At 40.4% G+C, this 23,206-nt stretch overlaps 1 protein-coding gene across 1 annotated transcript; it reads right to left on the bottom strand.

Moving 5' to 3' along the window:
- Nucleotides 1-9,188: 9,188 nt before the first annotated feature.
- Nucleotides 9,189-20,808, bottom strand: LOC146379872 (C-C chemokine receptor type 1-like). The gene is made up of 3 exons (XM_084938745.1): nucleotides 20,712-20,808; nucleotides 20,042-20,235; nucleotides 9,189-11,917 (listed from the first exon to the last, which is right to left on the bottom strand). The coding sequence occupies exons 2-3, from the start codon at nucleotides 20,206-20,208 to the stop codon at nucleotides 11,041-11,043; spliced, it is 1,044 nt and encodes a 347-aa protein (XP_084794871.1). The 5' UTR covers nucleotides 20,209-20,235; nucleotides 20,712-20,808; the 3' UTR covers nucleotides 9,189-11,040.
- Between the last annotated feature and the right edge of the window lie 2,398 nt (nucleotides 20,809-23,206).

Here is a 23,206-nt window from a genome sequence, read left to right as displayed (position 1 = left end):
GAGGAGAGGACTTGGTTGACTCAGTGTGTTCAAGTCACTCTATCATAAATCCTCAAAGATAGAGGAAGTATCACAAGTGTGTGTGTGTGTGTGGTCAGCACATTCTCGGACCAGGGCTCCTCCCTGAACAGAGGCAACTTCTGTGTGCATGATATTATAACCGCTTATCTTAGTAAGAGAAATCAAACATTTGCAATCCTCACAAAATGCAGACAAAATGATCAAGCAACCGGAAGTTACCTGGAGGAGGTTGTCAAGTTGAGTACAGAACACACCCCATGAGTAAATAATACGTGTGCAGACATTCATTGACACTTCGACAGTCGATTTTTTTATATGTAAATTCAATAACCTACACATGCAGGTATGAGCCAAGTGCACAAAGCATCATAAAGACAAAAGTGAATCTGCTTTTGAGCGCTGTAGGAGATTCATTCTCCTGCACTCAGCTCTGCTTTTGAAACAAAATTCTGCTTAAATCAATCAGACTTTTGACAGTGCGAAGCCAAAAGGGAGAAGGTCGCATTGAACACACTACAGCATGACACCACCTCACTGATTGGCAGGTTCAGTTTACTGTGTTACTCTAAGATGCATCAGGGCAGCACCATATTTGTTTACACTTATTAAAACTTTCCTAAATAATTTGATTTTTGATGTGTAGCAGTGGAATTACTGACAATTTAGTTCTTATATGGATTTTCCATAAAACATTTTTTAACATGATTTTGTAAAATATGAACAAATAGACATAAAGCATGTTTCTGTCAGATGTCACTCAGCAGACGGCTGCAGAGCACCTCACTGTGGGTTCATGTCTAGTATAAGTTACTGTTAGGTTTGTGCAGCTAACCAGTTGATCAACTTTATTTAGATGTGTGACACCTAAACACGAGACTGCGTTTAGCATTTACATCTCACTGTGGAGCCTGAATCCTAGCATGTGTTCAGTGTACAGAAGAGTATGTACACATGTGTTAAACTGTAAGAAGTTGACAGGAGTGATTAATGTGAAGGAAAGTGTAGTGTAGTGTCCTTATTTATGGTAATTTCAAACCACCTTTGTTTGTAACAACTTTTACAAAAACATTAAATTTTTTCCAGTGACAACAACTAAATACATTTGCCCTATTGGTAGTTTTTTCAGCAGACCAAAGCAGCAGATAAGAAATTGCATGACCACTATGAGGAAAAATAAAGAAAATTACACCATTGTTCCTTTAGCCTAGTGTGTATTTTCTGTGTGATGCAAAATACAGAGGTGAGTGCTTTCTGACTCACCGTAAGTCCAGGAACTCATTGAATTACTGGTTAGTGTACAACGATTTAAGATGTTTGTTTTTTCATATATTCTCCATTTGTATTTCTTCACTCTATGTTTTTCTACAACTCACCCAGGTATTGGGTTAGACTGGAACTCATTATTGTTAACATCAGTTAATTAATTCTGTGATGCAGTTAAACAGGTCATAAACAATAATAAATGCAGTTGAAATACAGGCATTTTTTGTCCTTTGTCAAATGTAGGAAACTTGTACTAATATGCTGTGAGGTCTACATAAATACCATTAATAGAGTTATCAGAATCTGAATACTTTATTAATCCCTGAGGAAATTATGTGGTCACAGTTTGCTCCAAGGACATAAGACCAGTGACTAACTAAACTAAATTAAATAATATTTTATATTACAACGTTATAATTATATAACAAAATAGCTCCTATAGATGCAGATATCTCTAATTATAAATATCCCAGTATATTACGCAAATTAAATATATATGTTTGACAACGAGGTGCCCCTGTTACTCATACTGTACTTTTCTCTGTAGAGGATGTGCAAGTAGTAACAGTGTACAACAGTTGCAGCGTGTACTTGTACTTTACATTGAGGAAGTGTGCAGCCACAGGAAGGAAAGATTTCCTGTGCCGTCCAGTGGTAATCCCAGTCTGTGACTGCCCAGCACGTCATGGAGTGGGTGGGAGGCATTGCCCAGCAATGTCATTATCCTGGACAACATCCTCTTTTCCAACAGCATCTTAAGAGAGTCCAGCTACATCCACACAACATTACTGGCCTTGCAGATCAGTTTATTGAATCTGTTGGATTCTGTGACATCATCTCTGGTCTACCCTCAAAAGACCAGAGGAAAAAAATCTCATAGTTTTTCAAAATGTTTATGTAGTGTGTGTGGAGATACATTTTGATAAAGCATATATTTAGGCCTGGATCAAGTGACCCTAGTCCTCTGTTAGTTACACTGCAAAAGGGCTAGGCTGCTTTAAGCTTCTTTTCTTCTTCACTCACCTCTTTTCACTCTCTTTGTGATTATTCTCCACTCGGCATTTAATTATTTATTATGAATCTCTGGCTCTCTTCCACAGTGTGTATTTTACCTTGTTTTCCTCCGCTCCCCAGCCAGTCACTGCAAATTACTGCCTCTCAGGAGTAGGGATGGGTATCGTTTAGGTTTTATCCGATACCAGTACCAAACCGGTACTTTTGAAACGGTGCCGGTGCTTAAACGGTGCTCGAACCGGTGCTTAAAGAATGGAGAACACACACCTTGTCCAAAAACCTCTCATGTTTAGCTGCTTTTTTGTAAAAAGGTAACAATGTTAGCCTTTTCTGCAGCTATAGGGGATATATGGTATCACTCTTGGCTGGAAGCAGTGCTTAAACAATGGAAAAAACACAAACTTTATCCAAAAACCTCTCATGTTTAGCTGTTTCCCTCTTTTTCTTTGGTCATTTTAGCCTTTTTGGCCAGGGTGAAGGGAGTATCTGCCATCAAACAAGAAGACAGCCGCATGTAACTATGACGGTGTTTGCTAGTTCACCTTACATGCATTAATGTAATAACGTGGTTAGCCTACTCAACGTAAATTACACACGAACAACATTAAGCTACTCACGCAGAGAAGAACGGCTGCTGCTGCCATCATCATCCTCATCATTTCTGCTACACTGGCAGGGCTAGGGGCCAGGACTCTCCTCTTCGGGTTCTTGGGGCATGTTGCTAACTCCGGGTCCGATAACAGGCACCACACCCGCAGTAGATGTGCACGGTGTGAGGTCTCGCAGCAAGCTATCAAATACGGTGCATTTCTCAGCTTTTAACAAAATGCTATGCGTTGCCAGGTGTTTCATCAGATTCGAGGTGTTACCTCCTTTGCACAGTATCACCTTAAAGCACTTGTTGCAGGCTGATGAGTTTGCATATTTTGCTGTGAAGTACAGCCAGACTTTTGACGCTTTGCCTTGGGCATTTTTAATCTGTAGCTCTGCTCTAAAAGAACGTACGTACCTGGGCCCGCCTACTACACTTGCAAAGGTAAAATGATTGGCTAGAATTCAAAGTGTGTGACATCTCAGGGGGAAAAAGCACAGAAATAAAGCACCGACATATGTGCTGCTTTTCGGTCTGGTTACTACTGTTTATGTCAGAACTGGTGCCATAATGGCACCGGATACCGGTACCCATCCCTACTCAGGAGAAGTGGTTCTTCCAGAGGTTTGTTCCTGTTAAAAGGGAGCCTTTGGTAGTCCAACAGTCTTGAAGGAGTTCCCTGAGATGCTGAGCAGTTGTTGGCCCTTTTGCCTTCACAATGCTGTCCATCACATCCCAAACCATCTCAATTTAGGTCAGGTGACAGTGGAGGCCAGGCCCTCTGGCACTCCATCACTCTCCTTCTTGGTCAAATAGCCCTTACTAAATGCAACTAAATGCAAGCTGGATGGGATGGCATGTTACTGCAGGATGCTGTGGTAGCCATGCTGGTTCAGTGTGCCTTCAATTTGGAATAAATCCCCAACAGCACCAGCAAAGCCTGGCTGCCTGACCACACAACTGATGGTCCCAACCTCATTAAGAAGGCAAGAATTCCACAAATGAACCCTGACAGGCTCACCTGTGACGTGAAAACCCTTTCAGGTGACTACATCATGAAACTCTTTAAGAAAATGCCAAGGTTTTGCAGCGCTGTCAACAAAGCAATTATTTTTGCTACATAATTCCATATATTTTGCTTCATATATTTGAAGTAGTCAGTATGTATCTATAATGTAGAACGTGGTAAAAATAAAGAAAAAACATTAAATGAGAAGGTGTGTCCAAACTTTTGAATTTTGATATAAACATAAAAGTATGTAGTAACCGTGGTTAACCCAGGCCTTTTCAATCAAAAAAATATTTAAATAGGCAAGCAATACATCATGTTATAATCTAATGCAGGGGTGTCAAACTCAATTGCACACTTTAGGTTGTGGGCCAAATAAGATATACATTTATTGAAAACCCCCCCAAATTTTTTTTAACTAGAAATATGAATAAAAACAGACAATAATATTATTCCAGAAAAGGCTTAGAAAAAATAAACTTCAACTTTAAATATTTTGCTCTCCATAAAAATATATCCTGTCAAAATTATGCAAGTTAGAAATATGAACATGCTGCCAAAACCGCAGAAGAAATAAATGAAAATTGTGCTTTAAAGTAAATGCTAAAATAACTTCAAGATTTTGTTGCTATTATGCCATTTTATAAAAAATTAAATAAACTTAAAATATTTTGGTCTTCATAAAATATCTCTTGTCAAAATGATACAAATTCAAAATATGAACATGATGCAAAAAAAATCCCAAAAATATAAATAACATTTCTGCTTTCTGCAAAAGTTAAAGTAACAACAAATCAAAATGTTCAGTTTTCTTTGCTTTGTTGATTTTTTTGTCAGAGCTGGATGCTTGCCATCTTTTTTTGGCAACAAGTTCATTTAAGTTTGGTGCGCAGTGCACTCAGTTTATCAGCAAAGTGCGCATTTGGGAACACTGTTGTGCCGACTTGGTTCAACATTACTTGGCAACAAGGACAGTGAGGTAAGTTGCACTGGTGCATATGTGACTCCTATAAGAGCAGCCAACGGACCTCTGTATGATAAGGAATGTTGGCAAACTCTGAATCTATTTCCCGCATAAAAGACTGAAATTGACGTTGATTTAAACATTTAGCTTGACTCAAATTTACTGTTTGCGTTATGGTGCTCATTACATGCTCCATTTTTAGGACTTTACCACACAGTGTTTTCTGGTGTATGATGCAATGATACGGTTTACTCAGCGGTACAGTTCTCCCCATGCATCACCCAATCAGCAATCGTATTTCTGCTCAGGCTCACATTTATGGGCACAAATTGTGGTCATAAATATTTTGAACTTGTAAATCAGGATTTGTATGTGTAAAAAGAATTTGTGTGTGCGTAAAAAAGACTTGTGTGTGGACTTAGCCAAAAAATATGTGTGAAACTCTGCACTCAAGTGGCCAATGTCATGTCAATCACAATTTAACTATCCAATCAGAGAACAGGAGGGCTTGGCTATTGGAGGGGTGCGAGAGAGAGAGAGAGAGAGAGAGAGAGAAACAAAAAAAACCACGGCTCCCAATAAAGATCCGGCTCGCGTTGTTCACTTTAAAGAGTCGGCTCTAAGAGCCATTTCGTTCGCGACCGACACATCACTACTGCCCAGCAGCAACACAAAGTAAGCCATCCCTTTTGCGTTCAGCCCCCAGACCCACTTTTCCAGGTCCTGATCATGAAGCAGTTAGAACAGTACCTGTACTAGTGCTTAGATACAGGGAGCTTTTCAGTCAGTGGTTCTCGCTAGTCTAGTACCGAGAGACCAAGGGAGTGGCACAGGACTAAAATAAGCTGCGCACATGGTGAGGAGAAGGATTATCCCATGGCTGAGGTGGCCCAAAACGTTGATTCTGTTCATCTGGATGTAGTGTTTTCAGTGGGAGAAACGTTTCGTCACTCATCCAAGTGACTTCTTCAGTCTCAGCTGACTGCAGGTTTCCCCAGTCTTATAAAGAGTACATTTGCATAATGACTGAAATTAGCAAGGAACTGACCTCGCAGCCCATTGCTCATTCAGTGCTGCTGGTTTCAGTCATTATTCAGCTGGGACTGAAGAAGTCACTTGGATGAGTGACGAAATGTTTCTCCCACTGAAAACACTACATCCAGATAAAGAGAATCAACTTTTTGGAATTTACTTACCTGGATGATCGAGCATGCATCAAGATGGCTGAGGTGTATTTGACTGTAGACAGACATTTCTTTTGCCGGTGGCGTTAGCACCCAGGCTACCACATGCTGTCATGTTGGGCTTAGATATACCTACACTGCTAGATTTGGTTTCTACTGAAGTTCCTGGACATGAAGCAAAACTTACAGAATCAAGAAATTATTCTGTAGGCACAGCCAGAAAGTGCAATCCCTAGTTTGATTACCACAAGAGCTCAATTGAGTGCAATTGACCCATTGAAAAACTTTGGCTGGGTACAAAGACGAAGGGATACATTTATGGGTTCATCCATCTGTAGACCAGAGTCCCAAACACCGTCTGGAACTTGATATCCCACCAGATATCTCTTCACTTCAGAGGGCATGACACAAAGTCATGGAACTTGGTCATTCCGCACCTTGGGCAGGCCATCTTGGTTTTCAGAAATCTTTACTTAGAGTGGCTTGTTGCTTCGTGTGGCCTGGCATGTATACTGAGGTACAGCAGTTTTGTAAGTCTTGTCAGATATGTCAACTCACTTTCCTCAAAGGTCAGTGAAAACTAGACATGTTGCTAATTGTCTGCTGCAGTTGTTTTCTAGGGTAGGTATAGCTAAAGAGGTCCTCACAGACTGTGGCACAAATTTCCAGTCTAAACTTCTACAGCAGGTATATAAACTACTTGGCATAAAGGGTATTAAAACCACCCTTTACCACCCCCAGTCAGAAGGACTGGTGGAGTGTTTTAACCAGTCACTAAAAAACGTGCTGCGCAAATTTGTAACAGAAACTGGCTTAGACTGGGACCAGTGGCTGCCTTACTTGTTGTTTGACTATTGTGAAGTGCCACAGGCCTCGACAGGATTTTCACCATTTGAACTGTTTTATGGCCGCCAGGTGAGAGGTCCACTTGACCTGCTAAAAGAACAATGAGAGAATCCAAAGCCTGATGGAGAGAATGTGGTGGCTTATGTGCTGAAAGTGATAGAGAGACAAAAACAAATGAAAATACTGGCACAGCAAAACATGAAAGTGGCTCAAAACAAGCAGAAAACCTGGTATGAAAAGAAGGCCAGGGAAAGGACTTTCCAACCAGGACAGCAGGTGTCACTGTTGCTTCCTACAACGGACAGCAAACTACTAGCAGGGGTGGCAAGGACCATACAAATTTAAAAAATGCCTCAGCAATGTCAACTATAGGCTGTACATGCCTTACAGGAGGAAGAAACATCAGGTCTTCCATATTAACCTGTTAAAAGAATTCCAGCAGCAGCAGCTGCCCACCATACAGAAGAAGCACCAGCAGCAGCTGTCAATGCAGCCTACGCAGCAGGTAAAACAACAATGTCTTGTTCAGGTAGTTAAGGAAGAAGAAGAAGAGGGAAAACAATTTTTTCCCACAAGCAAATCGGTGCAACGTTTAGTGTCACTGACCCATCTCAAGCCTTCCCAACAGGATGATCTAAGGGGTCTTCTGGATCCAAATTTGTTCCAGAAAAACTTGGTTTTACAAAACTGGTACAACACAAATCCAATTGAGGGACAATGCTCCGCCCCGCAGGAAATTCTACAGAATTCCTGAACGCCTGGTGCCACAGCTGAATAAGGAAATTGACGAGTGAATGGTGTAGCCCAATTGTTCTGGTCCCTAAAAAGGATGGAACACTGAGGTTCTGCATTGACTTGAGATATCTCAACTCTGTCTCAAAGTTTGATCCCTATCTGATGCCTCGTATTGATGAACTTTTGGAAAGGCTGGGGAGAAGTAAGTACATACACCATACAGTACACCACTCTTGACCTAAGCAAGGGTTACTGGCAGGTGGCCCTAGCTCCAGAGGCAAAGGAACTAACAGCCTTCAAAACCCTGTTTGGGCTGTTTCAGGTGAGGGTGATGCCTGTTGGTCTCCAGGGGGCACCAGCAACGTTTCAGCAGCTGATGGATCAGGTCTTGATGAATGTGTCAGACTTCACTGCAGCATACTTAGATGATGTAATGATATTTAGCCAGACCTGGGAGGAGCATGTGGCTCACCTGCGACACGTTCTGAAGCTGGTCAAATCTGCTGGTTTTACTATCAATCCTCACAAGTGTAAGATCGCACAAAGCCAGGTGGAGTACCTTGGATATGTGATTGGACATGGACAGGTGAAGCCTGAAGTGGGGAAAATAGAAGCAATCCATGCATATCCAGTACCTACAACAAAGAGGATGGTGTGGGCATTTATAGGCTTAGTGGGATGGTACAGTAAATTCATCTTCCACTTTGCAGAGAGGACAGCACCTGTCACTGACTTGACAAAAGCGTTGGCACCAAATCAGGTCAAGTGGACAAAAGACTGTGACAGAGCTTTCAATGACCTTAAGTCAGCCATCACGAATGATTCTGTTCTACATAGCCAGATTTCACTCAGCCTTCCACACTGCAGACAGATGCCTCTGGAGTGTGGCATAGGAGCAGAACTGCTGCAGGAGGTGGAGGGAGAAAGGCGTTCAGTTGTTTGCCTCAGCAGGAAGCTTCAGGAAAAAGAATCTAGATACTCCACTGTAGAAAAGGAGTGTCTTGCATGGAGGGGCTGCATGGCTCTAACACGTTAACGAGCTAACCGTGCTAACGAGCTAACAGCACTAACGCGTTGACGCCGTACAGCCCCTCGCACGGGGCGATCCGCGTTAGCTTGCTAACGGAGATTTCCCAAGTGAGTATGGGAAACATGATATTGTATGTATGGCAGTGATGTTTTGTCAGGACAAGCAAGGCCAGCACTGCTTGCTTGTCAAAACTAATATTAGACATGAATGAAATTTGTACCATGAAAAAAACAAAAACTTTGACAATAATGGAGAGTGGACAGCAGCTCTGATCATGTCCGATCCAATCGACTGGGCAAGCTAACCAGGTGCAGGTTCAGCCGCATTTTCAGATTAGAAACCAATGAGAGTGTCTAAATCTAATACCTTTAAACAGCTGTTTCACCAGCACTCTATTATACTCCGATTAATATTTTTAATCATACCTGTAGATATTGAAAGGGTTTGTTTTGAAATAGATTTTTAAAAAATCAAGCTGTAGGCCTATGTTTCTGACCATATGAACAACAGTTTTTTCAAACACACGGGTTCTTAACCACTACAATTTTTAATTTTAATATTAAAAATTTTAATATTTACAATTCTTCAGCCAGGATAGGAGAGCAGAAAGGTGAAGCTGTCGATGTATAGTTCAGATAAGCAGTACAAACTATGTTTTAATCTGATCTAGTGAAGGAAGCTGTTGAAGCTGTGTGAATCAGAAGAGCGGATCGTCTCTGATAAACTTTCTGTAAAACTCACCACACACCGCTGATGTATACTGCTTGTAAAAAAATCACATCAGCAATTGAAAAATGTTTGGAAGTGAACTTTATTATGTGCAGAACAACATGAAGAAATGCATGGTCATAAACAGGTTTCTTTACTTAAGTACGTTGTGTTTACACAAAAATAATGTCAGACTAATACAAAAGAAATGAACATTAAGTATCCATTAATTACCCTTTCTAACTTCAATCTGTTTCCTTTCGTTCTAAATTTGGGCTACTTTAAAAAAAAAGTGAATGAATTGACAAAAATGAATCATTTTATACACACTGACTGGCTTTCTCTTGACATGAAAATAACAACAACGAAAACCACCTGGTGGGTGGGGCCTCCGCGAGAGCGTTGTGCCTGAGATGACCAAATCAAAAACATCAAATAGCCCGGTGTAGAGAAAAACCAGAATCAGTGTGTTTAGATCAGTCTGAACGCTGACCTCGAATAGGTTATTTCTACATAACTTACCTCATTATTTAAAACTATTGTGAGGTTCAATAAGGCATCCACTTTTGTACCAATATATTTGATAGAACATTAAGAAGTGAATGATATCTAATACAATATCTATGTAACAGATTTTTGGATCATCTCTTATTCTACAGTCATGTGTTCATATGTTCATTCCTACTTAAATTTTACTTTCTGAATGCACTCTTGCAAAGTCTTTTTCTGTAACAAGTAAAGATCTGTCAATATGTTGCTCTTAAATATAAATTCAGTATTTATAGTTCTCCTAGCTAAAGTTTCTCAGCTTCATCAGTGGTGGAGCTGAACTCTGACCATAAGAGGGCAGCCATGGTCAGAATAAAACAAAAATAAATCTTTTAAAGCTTATATACCATCTTTCATAAGGCTATGAACAGAATATACAGAGAACAAATATTTTCCTTTAGGGACAATATCATTTGTTACATAACTTGGGGGCAAACTAGGTTTGTGGTTGCTAGCAGGCCATTTGTACACCAGGAGCTACATGAAATAAAATTTCAAAAACTTCTGCAATTAGATTTTTGGTTTAAGGACTTTGGCTCGAATAATGAAGATATAGAAGTTTATTAGAGTCCTAGACGCTAGTTCCTGGAAACCGAAAGTTTCACTCTTGATGAACTCATCCCCTCCATCAGTTGGTTGTAAGACCATGACTTGCTCATTCATCCATTCACTTCTGCTTATCCTTTTCAGGGTCACAGGGGGCGCTGGAGCCTATCCCAGCTGTCGTAGGGCGAGAGGCGGGGTACACCCTGGACAGGTCGCCATTCTGTCGCAGGGCTAACACAGAGACAGGACACAACCAATTGCACTCACATTCACACCTATGGGCAATTTAGTGCTTCCAATTAACCTATCCCCACTAATTGCATGTCTCTGGACTGTGGGTGGAAGCGGGAGTACCCGGGGAGAACATGCAAACTCCACACGGAAGGATCCTGGTGGAACTGAACTTCTTGCCGTGTGACAACAGTGCTAACCACCGTGCCACCGTGCTGCCCGAGCTTACAACACCTGTTATTTCCAGGCAGTTTCCCATCCAAGCACTAACCAAGCCCAACCTTGCTTTTCTTGCGAAATCAGACGAGATCAGGAGTGCTCAGGGTGGTATGGCCGTAAGCTGGTTCGCTAAATATCCCTATAATCATTTGGTGTCGTTTTTGTGTTCATGTAGCTTCTGCTGTTTTGACTAACAGACATATGCCTCTTTAACTTTGGGAAGTGTTTCACCAGCAGATGCCTGAAGTGGTTCTGGAATTTCTTCCCAACAAAAGTATAGAATACAGGACTGATACAAAAGTAAAAGTAGGCAATGGTGCGAGTAATTTGAAGTGCATAACCCAGTTTCTGTTTGTCCCCACACTCACTCACAACTTCATTGTTAATGTTCATCAAGTGTACAACGTTGAAAGGAGTCCAGCACATGAAAAACAACAGCACAATGATGAAGATGAGCCTGACTGTCTTGAATTTGCTTGCAATCCTGGATGACATAACAGTGATTGCAATCCTACTGTAGCAGTAGAGAATAACAATCAGTGGGAAAATCAAGAAAACACTAAGCTGAAGGTAAAACCCAGATTTTCTCAGCTTGCCCATATCGACATAGGTAAGGTTTCGAGGGTACTCCTCACAAAAAGTTTTGTTATCAAGACTAGAAAAGAAACTACTATAGATAATCATTGGTCTGATACATGCTAACCCACTGACTAGCCACACAACAGTGCAGGAGATTCCTGCATACTTTCGATTCCTTACTTGTGAGTCATTCAACGGGTACAGAATTGCAAGGTACCGATCAAAGGTCAGAAGGGCTAGAAAGAGCACAGAGCTGTAAAAACCCAGATAGTAGACAGTACTAACAATCTTGCACATGACTTCGCCAAAGATCCAGTTAGAGAGCTGCATGTAGACTGCCATGAAAGGAAGGCTGATCATGAAGATCAGGGAGGACATCACAAGGTTCAGCAGCAAGATGTTGGTCACAGTGGTCAGCTGATCAAACCTAGAAAGCAGTCAACATAAAAAGATTCACAGGTCAGTCATCATGAAACAATCTAACCTCAGGTGTTTTCCAGGTAACAGAGATCAGTGGAACCTTCAGTGAAGTAAATCAGCACATCTTTAAAATCAGTGGCATTTCTGGATGTCATCATTGCCATGGAGTCTGAGCAAAGATATTAAATTATAAAATAATATTTTGGAATGCACAAATACAATTAGTGGAAAGTACATTGACTTCTTGGTAGGACAGCACCTTCTAAGCTGCTGCTGCTGTGCCCCTGACAAGCATGTTAGAGAGTCCACAGATCTACCCTCAGTAAGAAAATATCTTGAAAGTTTATTTTGTGACCCAGAAAGAGTAATATTTCAAACTCTTTCGCCATGCTCCTCCACCATTGGCGCTTTTAAAATGTATTGTTATATTATTATAACGATACTATCAATAATAATTTAACGTAAGTATTGAACAGAGTAATAAGAGTAATATTAAAACTAAGTAGCTGCCATTGTTGGAGGATACACCCGACCCATCCATCAAAATGAAGGACGCATTTGGAGGATTCTTCCAATTTAGACAGCCTTTGTTGCCTGGCTGTGATGTAATCGGTCTCCAAATGCAGCCTCCAAAGGATGCGGCCCCTGAATCTGGACACAGCTTTTATTTAAGTATTAGGCAACCATGACTACTGTCTATCAGAGGCTTCTTTGTGGAATTCTGTGCCTGAGCTTTTTACAGTACTATCCCTTGCTTGGCACTTATATCACTTAGTAATGACACCAACATTATCATCCTTCTGGCAGACAAGAGTAGGTGCACAGTTTTGCTAAACCAGAAAGAGTATCATGAGAAAAGTTGTCACTGCTCAGTGGCAAAGATACTTATGAGCCACTGAAATGAGACCCAGGAAGTGGTTACAATAAGAGGGTGACAGATTGTCTGAAGCAGTTAGAACAGGTATGTCTAAAGTCCGGCCCACCAGCCAATCACGGCCCACAGTCAGATTTCACGTGGCCCGCAGCTTCAGTCTAATTATGTATTATTTATGGCTCACTTCCTTAGTCCGAATAAATAAATCATGACTTTAAAAATGCAATTTCCATTTTTCAGCTACCTGCACCTGTGCTGCGAGCCCGCCCTTCTCTGCTCATTTCTGCCATGGCGACTGTACAAAAAAAAGAGAAACGTTGACAGTGAGGGCCGCCGCTTTCAGGAGCGGTGGGAATAGCAGAATTTTTTTACTGAAACTCGAGGCAGTTGTGTTTGTCTGATTTGTAAAGAGACTGTTGCCTTGTTTAAGGATTTCAACATTAGGAGACGCTACGAGACTAAACTTGCTGCAACATATAACAAGCTAACAGGGAGTGAGCGCGCTGAAAAACTGAAGCAGCGATGAAAGCACCGATGCATCTGACACTGCACAACTGCTGATTCTTTTACGAGGAGTCGACGACAAGATGAACGTGACAGAGGAGCCGCTGGATCTCAAAAGCCTTAAGGGTCAAACCAGAGGATTGGCTGCTGTTTGTGAAGCTGTTGATGATGTGAAGCTACCATGGAGTAAAGGGATCATTACTGATGGTGCACCTGCAGTGGCGGATCTGCAATAAAGTCAGCAAAGAAGCAGGTAACGCTGTTAAACTTGGCTGTATCATTCATCAGCAGGCTCTCTGTGCCAAACATCTCAAATTTGATGTGCTCATAGGGGGTCATATGATTGTTGGGTTTTTCTCTGTATCTATGAAGCGCCTTGAGGCGACTTTTGTTGTGATTTGGCGCTATATAAATAAAATTGAATTGAATTGAATTGAATTGAATTATGAAACCAGTAGCAAACACAATCAACTGTATTTGCTCTAAAGCTCTGTACCACCCACAGTTTCAGCAGTTTCAGCAGTTTCTGCATGACATCCAGGCTGAATACAGTGACATAATTTATCACAACGATGTGAGGTGGTCTGCACTACAGCGATTTTTCTCTCTCAGACAGAATCAGACAGTTTTTGGATGAGAAGGGACAACCAGTGGAAGAACTGTCTGATCCTGTATGGCAGGCAAATCTGGCTTTTTTGGTCGACATCACGAAGCATCGGATTGCGCTGAATGTTAATCTTCAAGGAAAAGACGCAGTGGGGAGCCAACTATATGCTCACATCAAGGCCTTTGGAAGCAAACGGCAACTTTTCCAAAGACACTTGTCCCTAACAGAGCCCTGTACCGCACACTTCCCAGCTTTGAAAGAGGTTATTGACAGTTTCCCAGAGGACATTAATGCCCAAATGAAGAGTTACGCAACAGCTATCGCGTTCCACATATTTGTGTGAGCAAAATTCTCTGTCATGAAGAAGAACCCTGTGAGATCAAGGATGAGTGTCTCCCACGATATTTTACGCATCTCAACCACTGCCCTCAAACCAGACCTGATCGCTTTACTGAAATCTAGATCTCAGTATCAGCCCTCTCAGTAGTGCAGGGATGTCCAAATTACTGGAGAGCTGCTATCCTGCATGTTTTAGTTCTCTTCCGGGTTTAGCACAGCTGAATCAAATGATGGCTCATCAGCAGGCCTGTGCAGAACTTTGGTAAATGAGAAGATGTGCTGGTGACCCATTATTTGATTCAACTACAAACCAGAAAGAGAACTAAAACACGCAGAAGAGCAGCCCTCCAGGAGTGACATCCCTGCATTAGTCATGTGTTCCTGAACAGTAAAAAGCATAAAGTACACTAACGCAATTCACAAAAGCAAACATATTTTATTAAACATTTAAGATTTGGTTGATGTTATGCTCTTAATTCATAGTTGTGTGTGTTATGTACATATTGTGTATAGTTACATATGTGTAAATATGTGTATTTCTTGTGGCAAGTGAATTTCCCAGTTGTGTAATCTTCCTGTAGATGTGAAAAACTTTGGCTTCCTTAAAGATCTTGTAAAAGTCAAGGGCAAAATTCACTTTTTGTTTTAACTTTATTGATAACAGACCACTTTTCATTACTTATAACTCCAGTTTAAAATGTTCATGAGGCAAAGATATTGCAAACTCATGGAAATGTAAAATGGTAAATGGTAAATGGCCTGTATTTGTATAGCGCTTTTCTAGTCCCTAAGGACCCCAAAGCGCTTTACACATCCAGTGATCCACCCATTCACAGACACATTCGCACACTGGTGATGGCAGCTACATTGTAGCCACAGCCACCCTGGGGCGCACTGACAGTAGGGTATTGTAGGGTATTCTTTACAGTTTGTTCAATGTTATCTGACTCTCCAGATATAAATGAAAGGCACAATTGTGTCTTTAGAGTTTTTCCTGCTTGCCTGAGTGGCTTTTATTTAGGTACATTTCCATTTTAAAAATAAAGGTAATTTTGACCATTAAAATTGTTCTTCGTTATATTTTCATGTAACTTTGTTATGGAAAAAATGTCAAAAGGAACCATTGGCCCCTGGGCATCTTCACTTTATAAAATTTGGCCCTCTTTGCAAAAAGTTTGGACACCCCTTAGTTAGAACAAGTCTGTATGCTTTGCTGAAGACAGCAGCGGTTTTTGATATGGGCGACATGGGCAGTTGCCCAGAGCGGCATTGTGGTGGGGGCGGCATCATGGCATCGGAAAAAAGTTGCTCACATCCATGCTGCCCCAACATCATGCAAGTGCATTTTGGGGATTGCATAGACAACGACTGCATAGGCGCCTGCTGCTTGCTGCACAGGGAGGAGAGGGGCGGGGCGGCGGGGGATTCTCTGGCTGGCTGGAGCGGCACCTAATAACCAGCTCGCAACATAGAAAAACAATAACAACGCTATCATCCTTCTGGCAGACAAGAGTAGATGCATGGCTTTGCTAAATCAGAAAGAGTATCACAAGAAAAACATTGTCACCGGTCAGTGGCAAAGATACTTATGAACTTGGTCACCTATAATATCTCAAGTTAATGCCTTCAACCATCAACCTGCTGGTGGGCAGCTCTGAAGACCACATCCAGAACAACTTGGATTTTGTTGAGAAGGTGAGAGACGTCATTATGGAGATGAAACCATGGTCTCATACGATGTTACATCTCTCTTCACTTGTGTTCCAGTCACTGAAGCAGAGATTTCAAGCTGACATCAACCTCAGCAACAGGACCACTCCCGGCACCAAGCAAGTGTGTTTGCTCTTGGAACTGTGTCTTCATTCCACATATTTCACATACAAGGGTCAGTACTACAGGCAGAAACATGGGTGTGCCAAGGATTCCCCAGTTTCACCCATTGTGGCCAACTTGCACATGAAGAACCAATGACGGTACGTGGATGACACCTGGGTGAAAATCAAATCTCAGGATGTACCACAATTCACTGATCACGATGAAATGAAGAGTTCAAGCAAAACACAGAACGAAAATCCAGAGTTTAATACTCAAAGAAGACCTGCAGGCAGCTTGTGGCATTAACAAAGCACAAAAAACAACAAAACAATAGAAAAATCCTAAAAATCCAAAGTAATGACAAACTTGATGCAGACGAGTCAAAGAGCAGAAGTCAAGTACAAGCTGCAGTCATAAACAGGAAATCAAAAAGAAGCAACAGTAGGAGGCACTGGAAAGTGTGAGTACAGAGACAATCTGAAGACTGGGGATACTGCTGCACATATACAAGGGTCAGTGATTAACTGACTCAACGCAGGTGTGAGAGGTGGGGTACACTACAGAGGTGGATGGTTAATCAATTAACTCTGTCTACTGCAAACTAGTTCTATTAAAACTTTGTAGATTTCTCAGAACTCTACGATGGAAAAAGGTCATGCCATTTGAGTTCAGCTTTACCCTTTTTCAGAATGTTGAGAACATCAGCGTAAGAAGTATTGCATCTAGTGCCTGCCATACAAACCTGGCTTTTATCGTGTTGCATCAGTTGGAAAGAGGGGTGTAATACAAAGTGAGTTTAGACTCAGCAAAAACCACTAGTCATGAAAATTGTTGTCTTTTTACCTGACTACCTTCACCATGGTAAAGATTACGCACGTAATCTTAGTAGGTGGTTTTGTTCAAAGCTTTAGTTTAAAATTAGCTGTCAGTGACACGTTTTCACCAATTCTAAACATGTTTTCAGGCCAGTGTAGATTCTCTACTGGAAGACTATAAGTCATTAAGCTGTATCTCAGTAACATCATGAAACAGCCCCAGTTGTAGAATTACCGCAAACCATGCAAATATATATCTATATAAGATATACTCAGTTGGTATGCAGAAACTATATAAATGTTTTTTATACTTGATTGTAATCTGTTGCTATGTCTTATGTAGCTAGCAGAACACAGTAAACACACTAAAGTGGTTTTTCACATTATCTTAATTAGGCTATGGGACAGTATCCTTTAATGTATCTAGTTTAAAGTTTCAGAGCTGCGATGTGCAACTATCATGTTGGAAATAAACAGCATCACAGAGATGATTAACTCTATTCAGGTGCAATATTTTGCGTTATAGAAACAATGCTCCATTTTAAGGCTATTATGTTCTTTATTAATTTTATTTTTATTAATAAAATGTATTTTTCTTCAGCTTCAGAAATTGTCACTGACTGGAGTAAGTGGGATGGTTTGAAATCCCCCTTCCTACGTGCATTTGCACAGAGCCTGAAGCAGGAAACTTACTTAGCCCTTATCTCTGATTGGGGTTTGAGGTTTTGTCAAGCTACTGCACCAGCGTTAGTTTCATTGATCATTTTTGTCAACAACCTTTTTTTTCTGATGAAAACAAAACGATAACTAAGTAAAAACTATGATGAAATGTAATGCCACTTTCATCGACGAACAAAAATGAGATCAGCATATTCTGAAGAGATAAGAATCAAAATGATCATTGTTTCTCATGAAAGCACAACAAAATGTCAACACCTGGGAGGAAGAGATGTGTTGACATGTGGATGCATACACACAGGTGAGCTGACTAACTGAATATATGGAAAGATCAGGTTTTCCATCACTGAATCTTTTTCCTCCCCAGATGGCGCTGATATATCCCAACAATGTCATCATTCATTATCCCTGATAAGGATCAGCAGATGGATGGATCTGAAAAAGTGTTTCAGAGAGCATGAGATGTTGTTGTCATGCATGGATGGTCCACCGTGTAGTCAAAGGTGCATCATCACCAACAAAAGATCTTGGCAAAAAATTATTAAAACTCTGAACATAAATAAAGGTGACACTGCTGAAACGTATGGAAACAATACGACACCAAATACATGCCGACAGAGTTAAAGGTTGGCTAATACTCTTAGTTTTACTGATTTTGACTGAAAACATAAATTTAAAAGAAGACCAAGGCACACTTATCACAAATTTTTAAAGCTATTAAAATTATGACTGCTTAATTTGACTGGTTAATATATTTGGTTTGGTTGCTGTTGTTGGATTCCACTGTAAGCCTCTACTACAAAGCAGGTAGGTGAAATCATTTTAGAGTTAATCTTGAGGTTTCAGTGTTACAAAGGCAGTTTGCTATTTACTGGTGTACTTCACCATGGTAAATTATGCCACAGCCTGTTCTTGAACACGTTTGGTCTGCAAGTGTTTGTTGACCTAATTTGAGATTTGCAAATAGTCTGCGTCTTTGAATTTTGGTTTTAGATTCATTAATTTTTGCTGTCCAAATGTTAACCACCACTCGGGCTGCAGCTGAGCTCAACAATGCCAAAACGTTCTTACGTACACAATCAAATGTTAACTCAATGAAATAAGCAATGGTTATTTGGCACTATGGCCTTATAGTGATAGAACTGTAATACTGGTTAATACTGGTTACTAGTTAACAGGCTTATTAACTAGTCTATTCTTGCTACCTTTCCTTTCTCGCTTCAGATACATTTAAATACTTTTCCACTCACACAAAGAGCTGCCGCTTTGCCTTTAAAGCCTCGTACAGCAAATACCTGCATTCTTGTTTAACATTGTATTTAGGCTTTGATTTACTGGGAGCTCTATTTTGTATTTTATGTTTAAGTCAGCTCCTTTTTAGTGTAAATCTTTCACTTTCCAAGATGTTTTGTACAGTGTTATTGCATTTATTAAGACAGTTATTTATTTTCCTTTGGTTTGGCTGTTTTAACACAGTGAATATATCTCTTATCTTACCGTCTTAAAATCAGTTACACTGCTAGATCTATTTATGTACCTAATTGGTCAGAATGTCCCACCTTTCATATGAACGTGTTCACAGATTCAGGACTGACTAATTAAGCTGATAATCACCTTTGTATGAGCTGATTGCTGATGTTGAACTAGTTTTACTGTAGTACAGATCCGATATCTCCACTGGGTTCATTTTATTTTCACACCTATAACTTTCATGAAATGGTGCAACAAGCCACTTTTAACTTGCACTGAAGCATAACCATCACAGACTTGTCATATTTTTACATTGTTGTTTTCATGAACTCACTCTACAGTACTCGTGTAATAAGAAAAGGCTGAATGTGGCTGTACTCTAAGACACGGCAACTCTTTTCCCTCGTACATCTTATGAAGAACCCAATCGAGAACTTTACCAGAATAAACCACAGGTGTTGCTAAATCAGTCAGCATTACCATCTTAGGAATTACAGCTTAAATTTTCACCTAAAAGTAATGTGAGTCACAGCAGGGATGGGAATTCCGGCTCGTTTTAGAGAACCCGCTCTCTCGCTAAAAACAGCCGGCTCTTTCGGCTCCCAAGCGGCTCAATAAGTTGTTTTGTTGCTTGAATTAATTTATTATCAACAACAATATAAAATAGAATTCAGTGCACGAATAAACTTCCTGAATCCTTTATCATCCACAACTGAAAACGCTTGGATATCAAGTGCAATCATTGGCGGGTCTTCATTCACTGAGTTCTCACAGAGTCTCATAGAGCTCTGGGTTGGTTTAGGTGGTTGTGGTGGTATATGCATGATGCTGTAGATACTGCAGCAAAAGCAGCAACGGTTGCAGTAGACACACCGGCACCTTCATTACTGACTGATTAACTGACTGTGTTTTATCGTCCCATTGGGTGGACAGTTCTCAGGTATCTGTGCAGGTTGAGAGAGGGTGACCGACCCACGACAAGTCTCAAGAGTTAAATCATTAGAAATTTTAAAAATAACCATCACTTACCGACAGATGATGATGAGGACTATCCCGTTGCAAATGACACTGAAGGCAAACATGAAGTAGTAAAGGATGGACAGCAGCGCTCCCAGTTTGTTGTCATTGTCCCTGGTGCATGGTACAGCTTCTGTGTATTCGCCGTAGTCATATTCAGATTCAGCCGTATTGTCCATCTTTGTGTCAAATGCTTGAAGGAAAGTCTGTGACAAACAGAAATGTAAGAAAACACCGTTTACAATACATTCAGCCAAAATGACGTGAAAATTAGAAAACGATCAAGTCGTAACCCTTGAAAAAAAAGCCAGAAAATCCTGATTTTTTGGAACTGAGATGTTTATTAACCCTTATAACAAAATCCACAAACTTATTTTTGCTAGATCATGTTATGTATGATATATTTTTATTATATATTTATTATATATTTTTCGCATGTGAGACATTGGGGGGAGTTTTGCAACTTTTATTTAACATTGCTGTTAACAAAGTTTTGTCCATAACATTTTGAAACAATTTGATGAGATATATGTCTCAGAAACTCATGTACCAAATATGATACAGAGGGCACTATAGGGTTAACACTATTTGGAATGATATAAGAAGGTGAAGCTTTAAAAATAAAAATAAAAAGACAGGAAGCCTGAGGAATGAAAGAAAATGTAAGCATGAACTGACTTACTGTCTGTCCTATTTCTTCTGCTGCTGTCCGACTCTGATGATAGATTTTGGTTATCTGTGTTTAAGTTACCAACACCAGAGGAAGTTACATTATCTGCCTTCAGGGAGGAGCTGTTGTCAATTGTGCTCAAAGCAGCAAAGCAGGGTGTTCTGTTTATGACGTGACATGAAAGCCACAGCAGTGACTGAGAAAACTTCAAAGGATCGGGTCATGAGGTGGCAAAATGATCAAGCTTGTTTGATATACAACTGGAACAGAAGTGACCCACACAAGGTTGTGACCTTGAGAGCAGAGCAGTATTCTAATGAGACTCTGCTAATGTGTGTTCAAGAAGCTCCCGTACTTTGGAACAATTCCCATCCCATTTCCATAGTCGAGTTAGCGCTTCTCCTGTGGTTAGACTAAGAACTGCACTGCAATAACACAATGCATGTGAGCTGCACTGGTGATGTAATTTTGCTTCAGGAACCTTGGAGTAAAGTACGATTAATTGTAACCCTGGTCCCACGTAGCTATGGTCAAAGCTAGACTGCGTAGTACAATGAGACTGGGCCTGGGTTCGTTATACTTCTATATATAAATAAAGGCCACCACAGCTGTATCTTACACAAATTGCTCCCCTATAAGCATTTATTTGGGAAAAGAAAAACAAATAAACGTAATGTCAAAGCACACACTGTCCTTTACCTCTTGCAGATCACAAATATATAAGATCAGGACCACGGGTAGTCGACCTCAATCACGCAAACTTCTACCACTTGTCCCGCCCCAGAGAGGTGTCACTCTCTCGTGGATGATGATGTGTTCTGGAGTGAACTCCAACCCAAGCTTCACTGGTCTGTTTCCCAACTCGTGACGTGTGGATCCTTGTAGACGTATATGTTCAATCAAACCAAACTTAAACTTAACCAAGTAATTTTCTGTGCTGATCAAACAGTAAGTGAAAAGTGAGCAAAATAAAAATGTCATCTTTCACCTTTTTAAGAGGTTTCAATAAACCGTGATGTCAGGGTATGTGAATGACAGCAAGTTAAGTCAGGTGCAGCTGAGTAACCCCCATCAACCCACCCCCACCTGTTTTGTTTTTTTTTGCTTATTTTCCTGAAGTGGTTTGCAGTTTATTTTTATCCTCCACATTTTCATTTTGCATGAAATGGAAACGTTATAATTTTAGAAATACTTCAAAGTCTTGCAAAGGTTTGCGCTGCGGAAGAACAACATGTGACAAAATGGAAACAGACTGTGAAGGGACATTCAGTGTACAGCTAATAACAGACCTGAAACATGAAAATCACGTGTTCATTCAGTGATAAGGAGTGTTTTACACATTCTTTTTCATATTCTACTGTCTGCTAATTGCACTCAATCTCATTATAGCCTCTTCTCCTGCATTTTCTCTTCAGCCAGGTTTCGACTGCACCAAAATTTGTCCCATCTGTGCTTTACTTCAATAAACCAGCTATAAATTAGCACAGAGATGGTTTGGGTGGAAATATATACATAGATATAGATCTATCTATCTACATATATATTAGTATACATAATAGGTGTGTGTATTCGTGTAGCTGTTGGTATGCAGTGTGTGTCTGCAGGTGCTTCTCACACATTTGTCGCAAACTTCCCACAACAACCACAGAACAACAACCACGGGAAATGCTGAGCTGGTAGTATCATTTCACCTAAAATCTCCAGGTCTTTGTGACTGACTTTTTTCTTTACCAGGACCAAGTTTTTACTGTTACTGTGAAATTCTTAAAAAGTCTCAAACATCTACAAAAGTTTTTCCAGGATTTCAAAGCATCTAATTGCCCTCATGTACGGAAACTCATGTACGGGTTCATCTACGTCAGAGTTCAATTTGTTTTTTGTTTGTTTTTTTCAATCACCCGTTAACCACAAGTGCGTTGCATGTCCTATGGAGGAGAAGAAGACAGTGTTTTACTCCAAGTATCTCTGTTGAACTGAAAATCTTTGACTAACACTTTGCAGCTTTGACTTTTAGTGGGCAGCACTGTGTGTAATTTTAAAATGACTGAAAGGCTTTAGACTGCAGCTGTCATGCGTCACATGTATTTAGAGTAAGCTGTCAAAATAGCACATGAAGTATATTTAAATGAGCTGTGATAGATCAGTGGAAGTAATGTTCACAAAAAAGAAGTACAACAAAACGCAAAACACATTTAAAGAAGTCTTTAAAATGATTGTGTTTCGTGACACTGGTCGGCCCCTCGTTTGTACCCCAATCATTCTAACATCATTTCCTGTTGCTCGTGCTGTCTTTGACAGCAGCTGCACAGAGACCTGTAATCACGCTAACATATTATTTATCCAACATATTGGATAAGAAGTGATCTCTAAGTGCTCTTAGAGAGCACCTAACCAACTTTGTACCACACAGTAGGACATATTATTATTTTTTATTAAAATATCACAAACAGTTGGAGAGATCAGCACTAATTAGGGGAGTTAAGCCCATATTGACACCTGTTAATCAA

The sequence above is a fragment of the Perissodus microlepis genome, chromosome 9 (assembly GCF_051167445.1).
Source record: "Perissodus microlepis isolate ML-2025 ecotype Zambia chromosome 9, ASM5116744v1, whole genome shotgun sequence".
NCBI classification, from domain to species: domain Eukaryota; kingdom Metazoa; phylum Chordata; class Actinopteri; order Cichliformes; family Cichlidae; genus Perissodus; species Perissodus microlepis.
The sequence above is the reverse complement of the archived record's forward strand: the minus strand, read 5'-3'. Positions and strand labels throughout refer to the sequence as shown.

Bases quoted from the DNA above. Each gene is read 5' to 3' on its own strand.
- LOC146379872 (XM_084938745.1), bottom strand. From the start codon at position 20,208: ATGGACAATACGGCTGAATCTGAATATGACTACGGCGAATACACAGAA. The intron at 11,918-20,041 runs GTAAGTGATGGT...ACTGCTTTCTAG, and splicing joins GTCCTCATCATCATCTGTCG to GTTTGATCAGCTGACCACTG.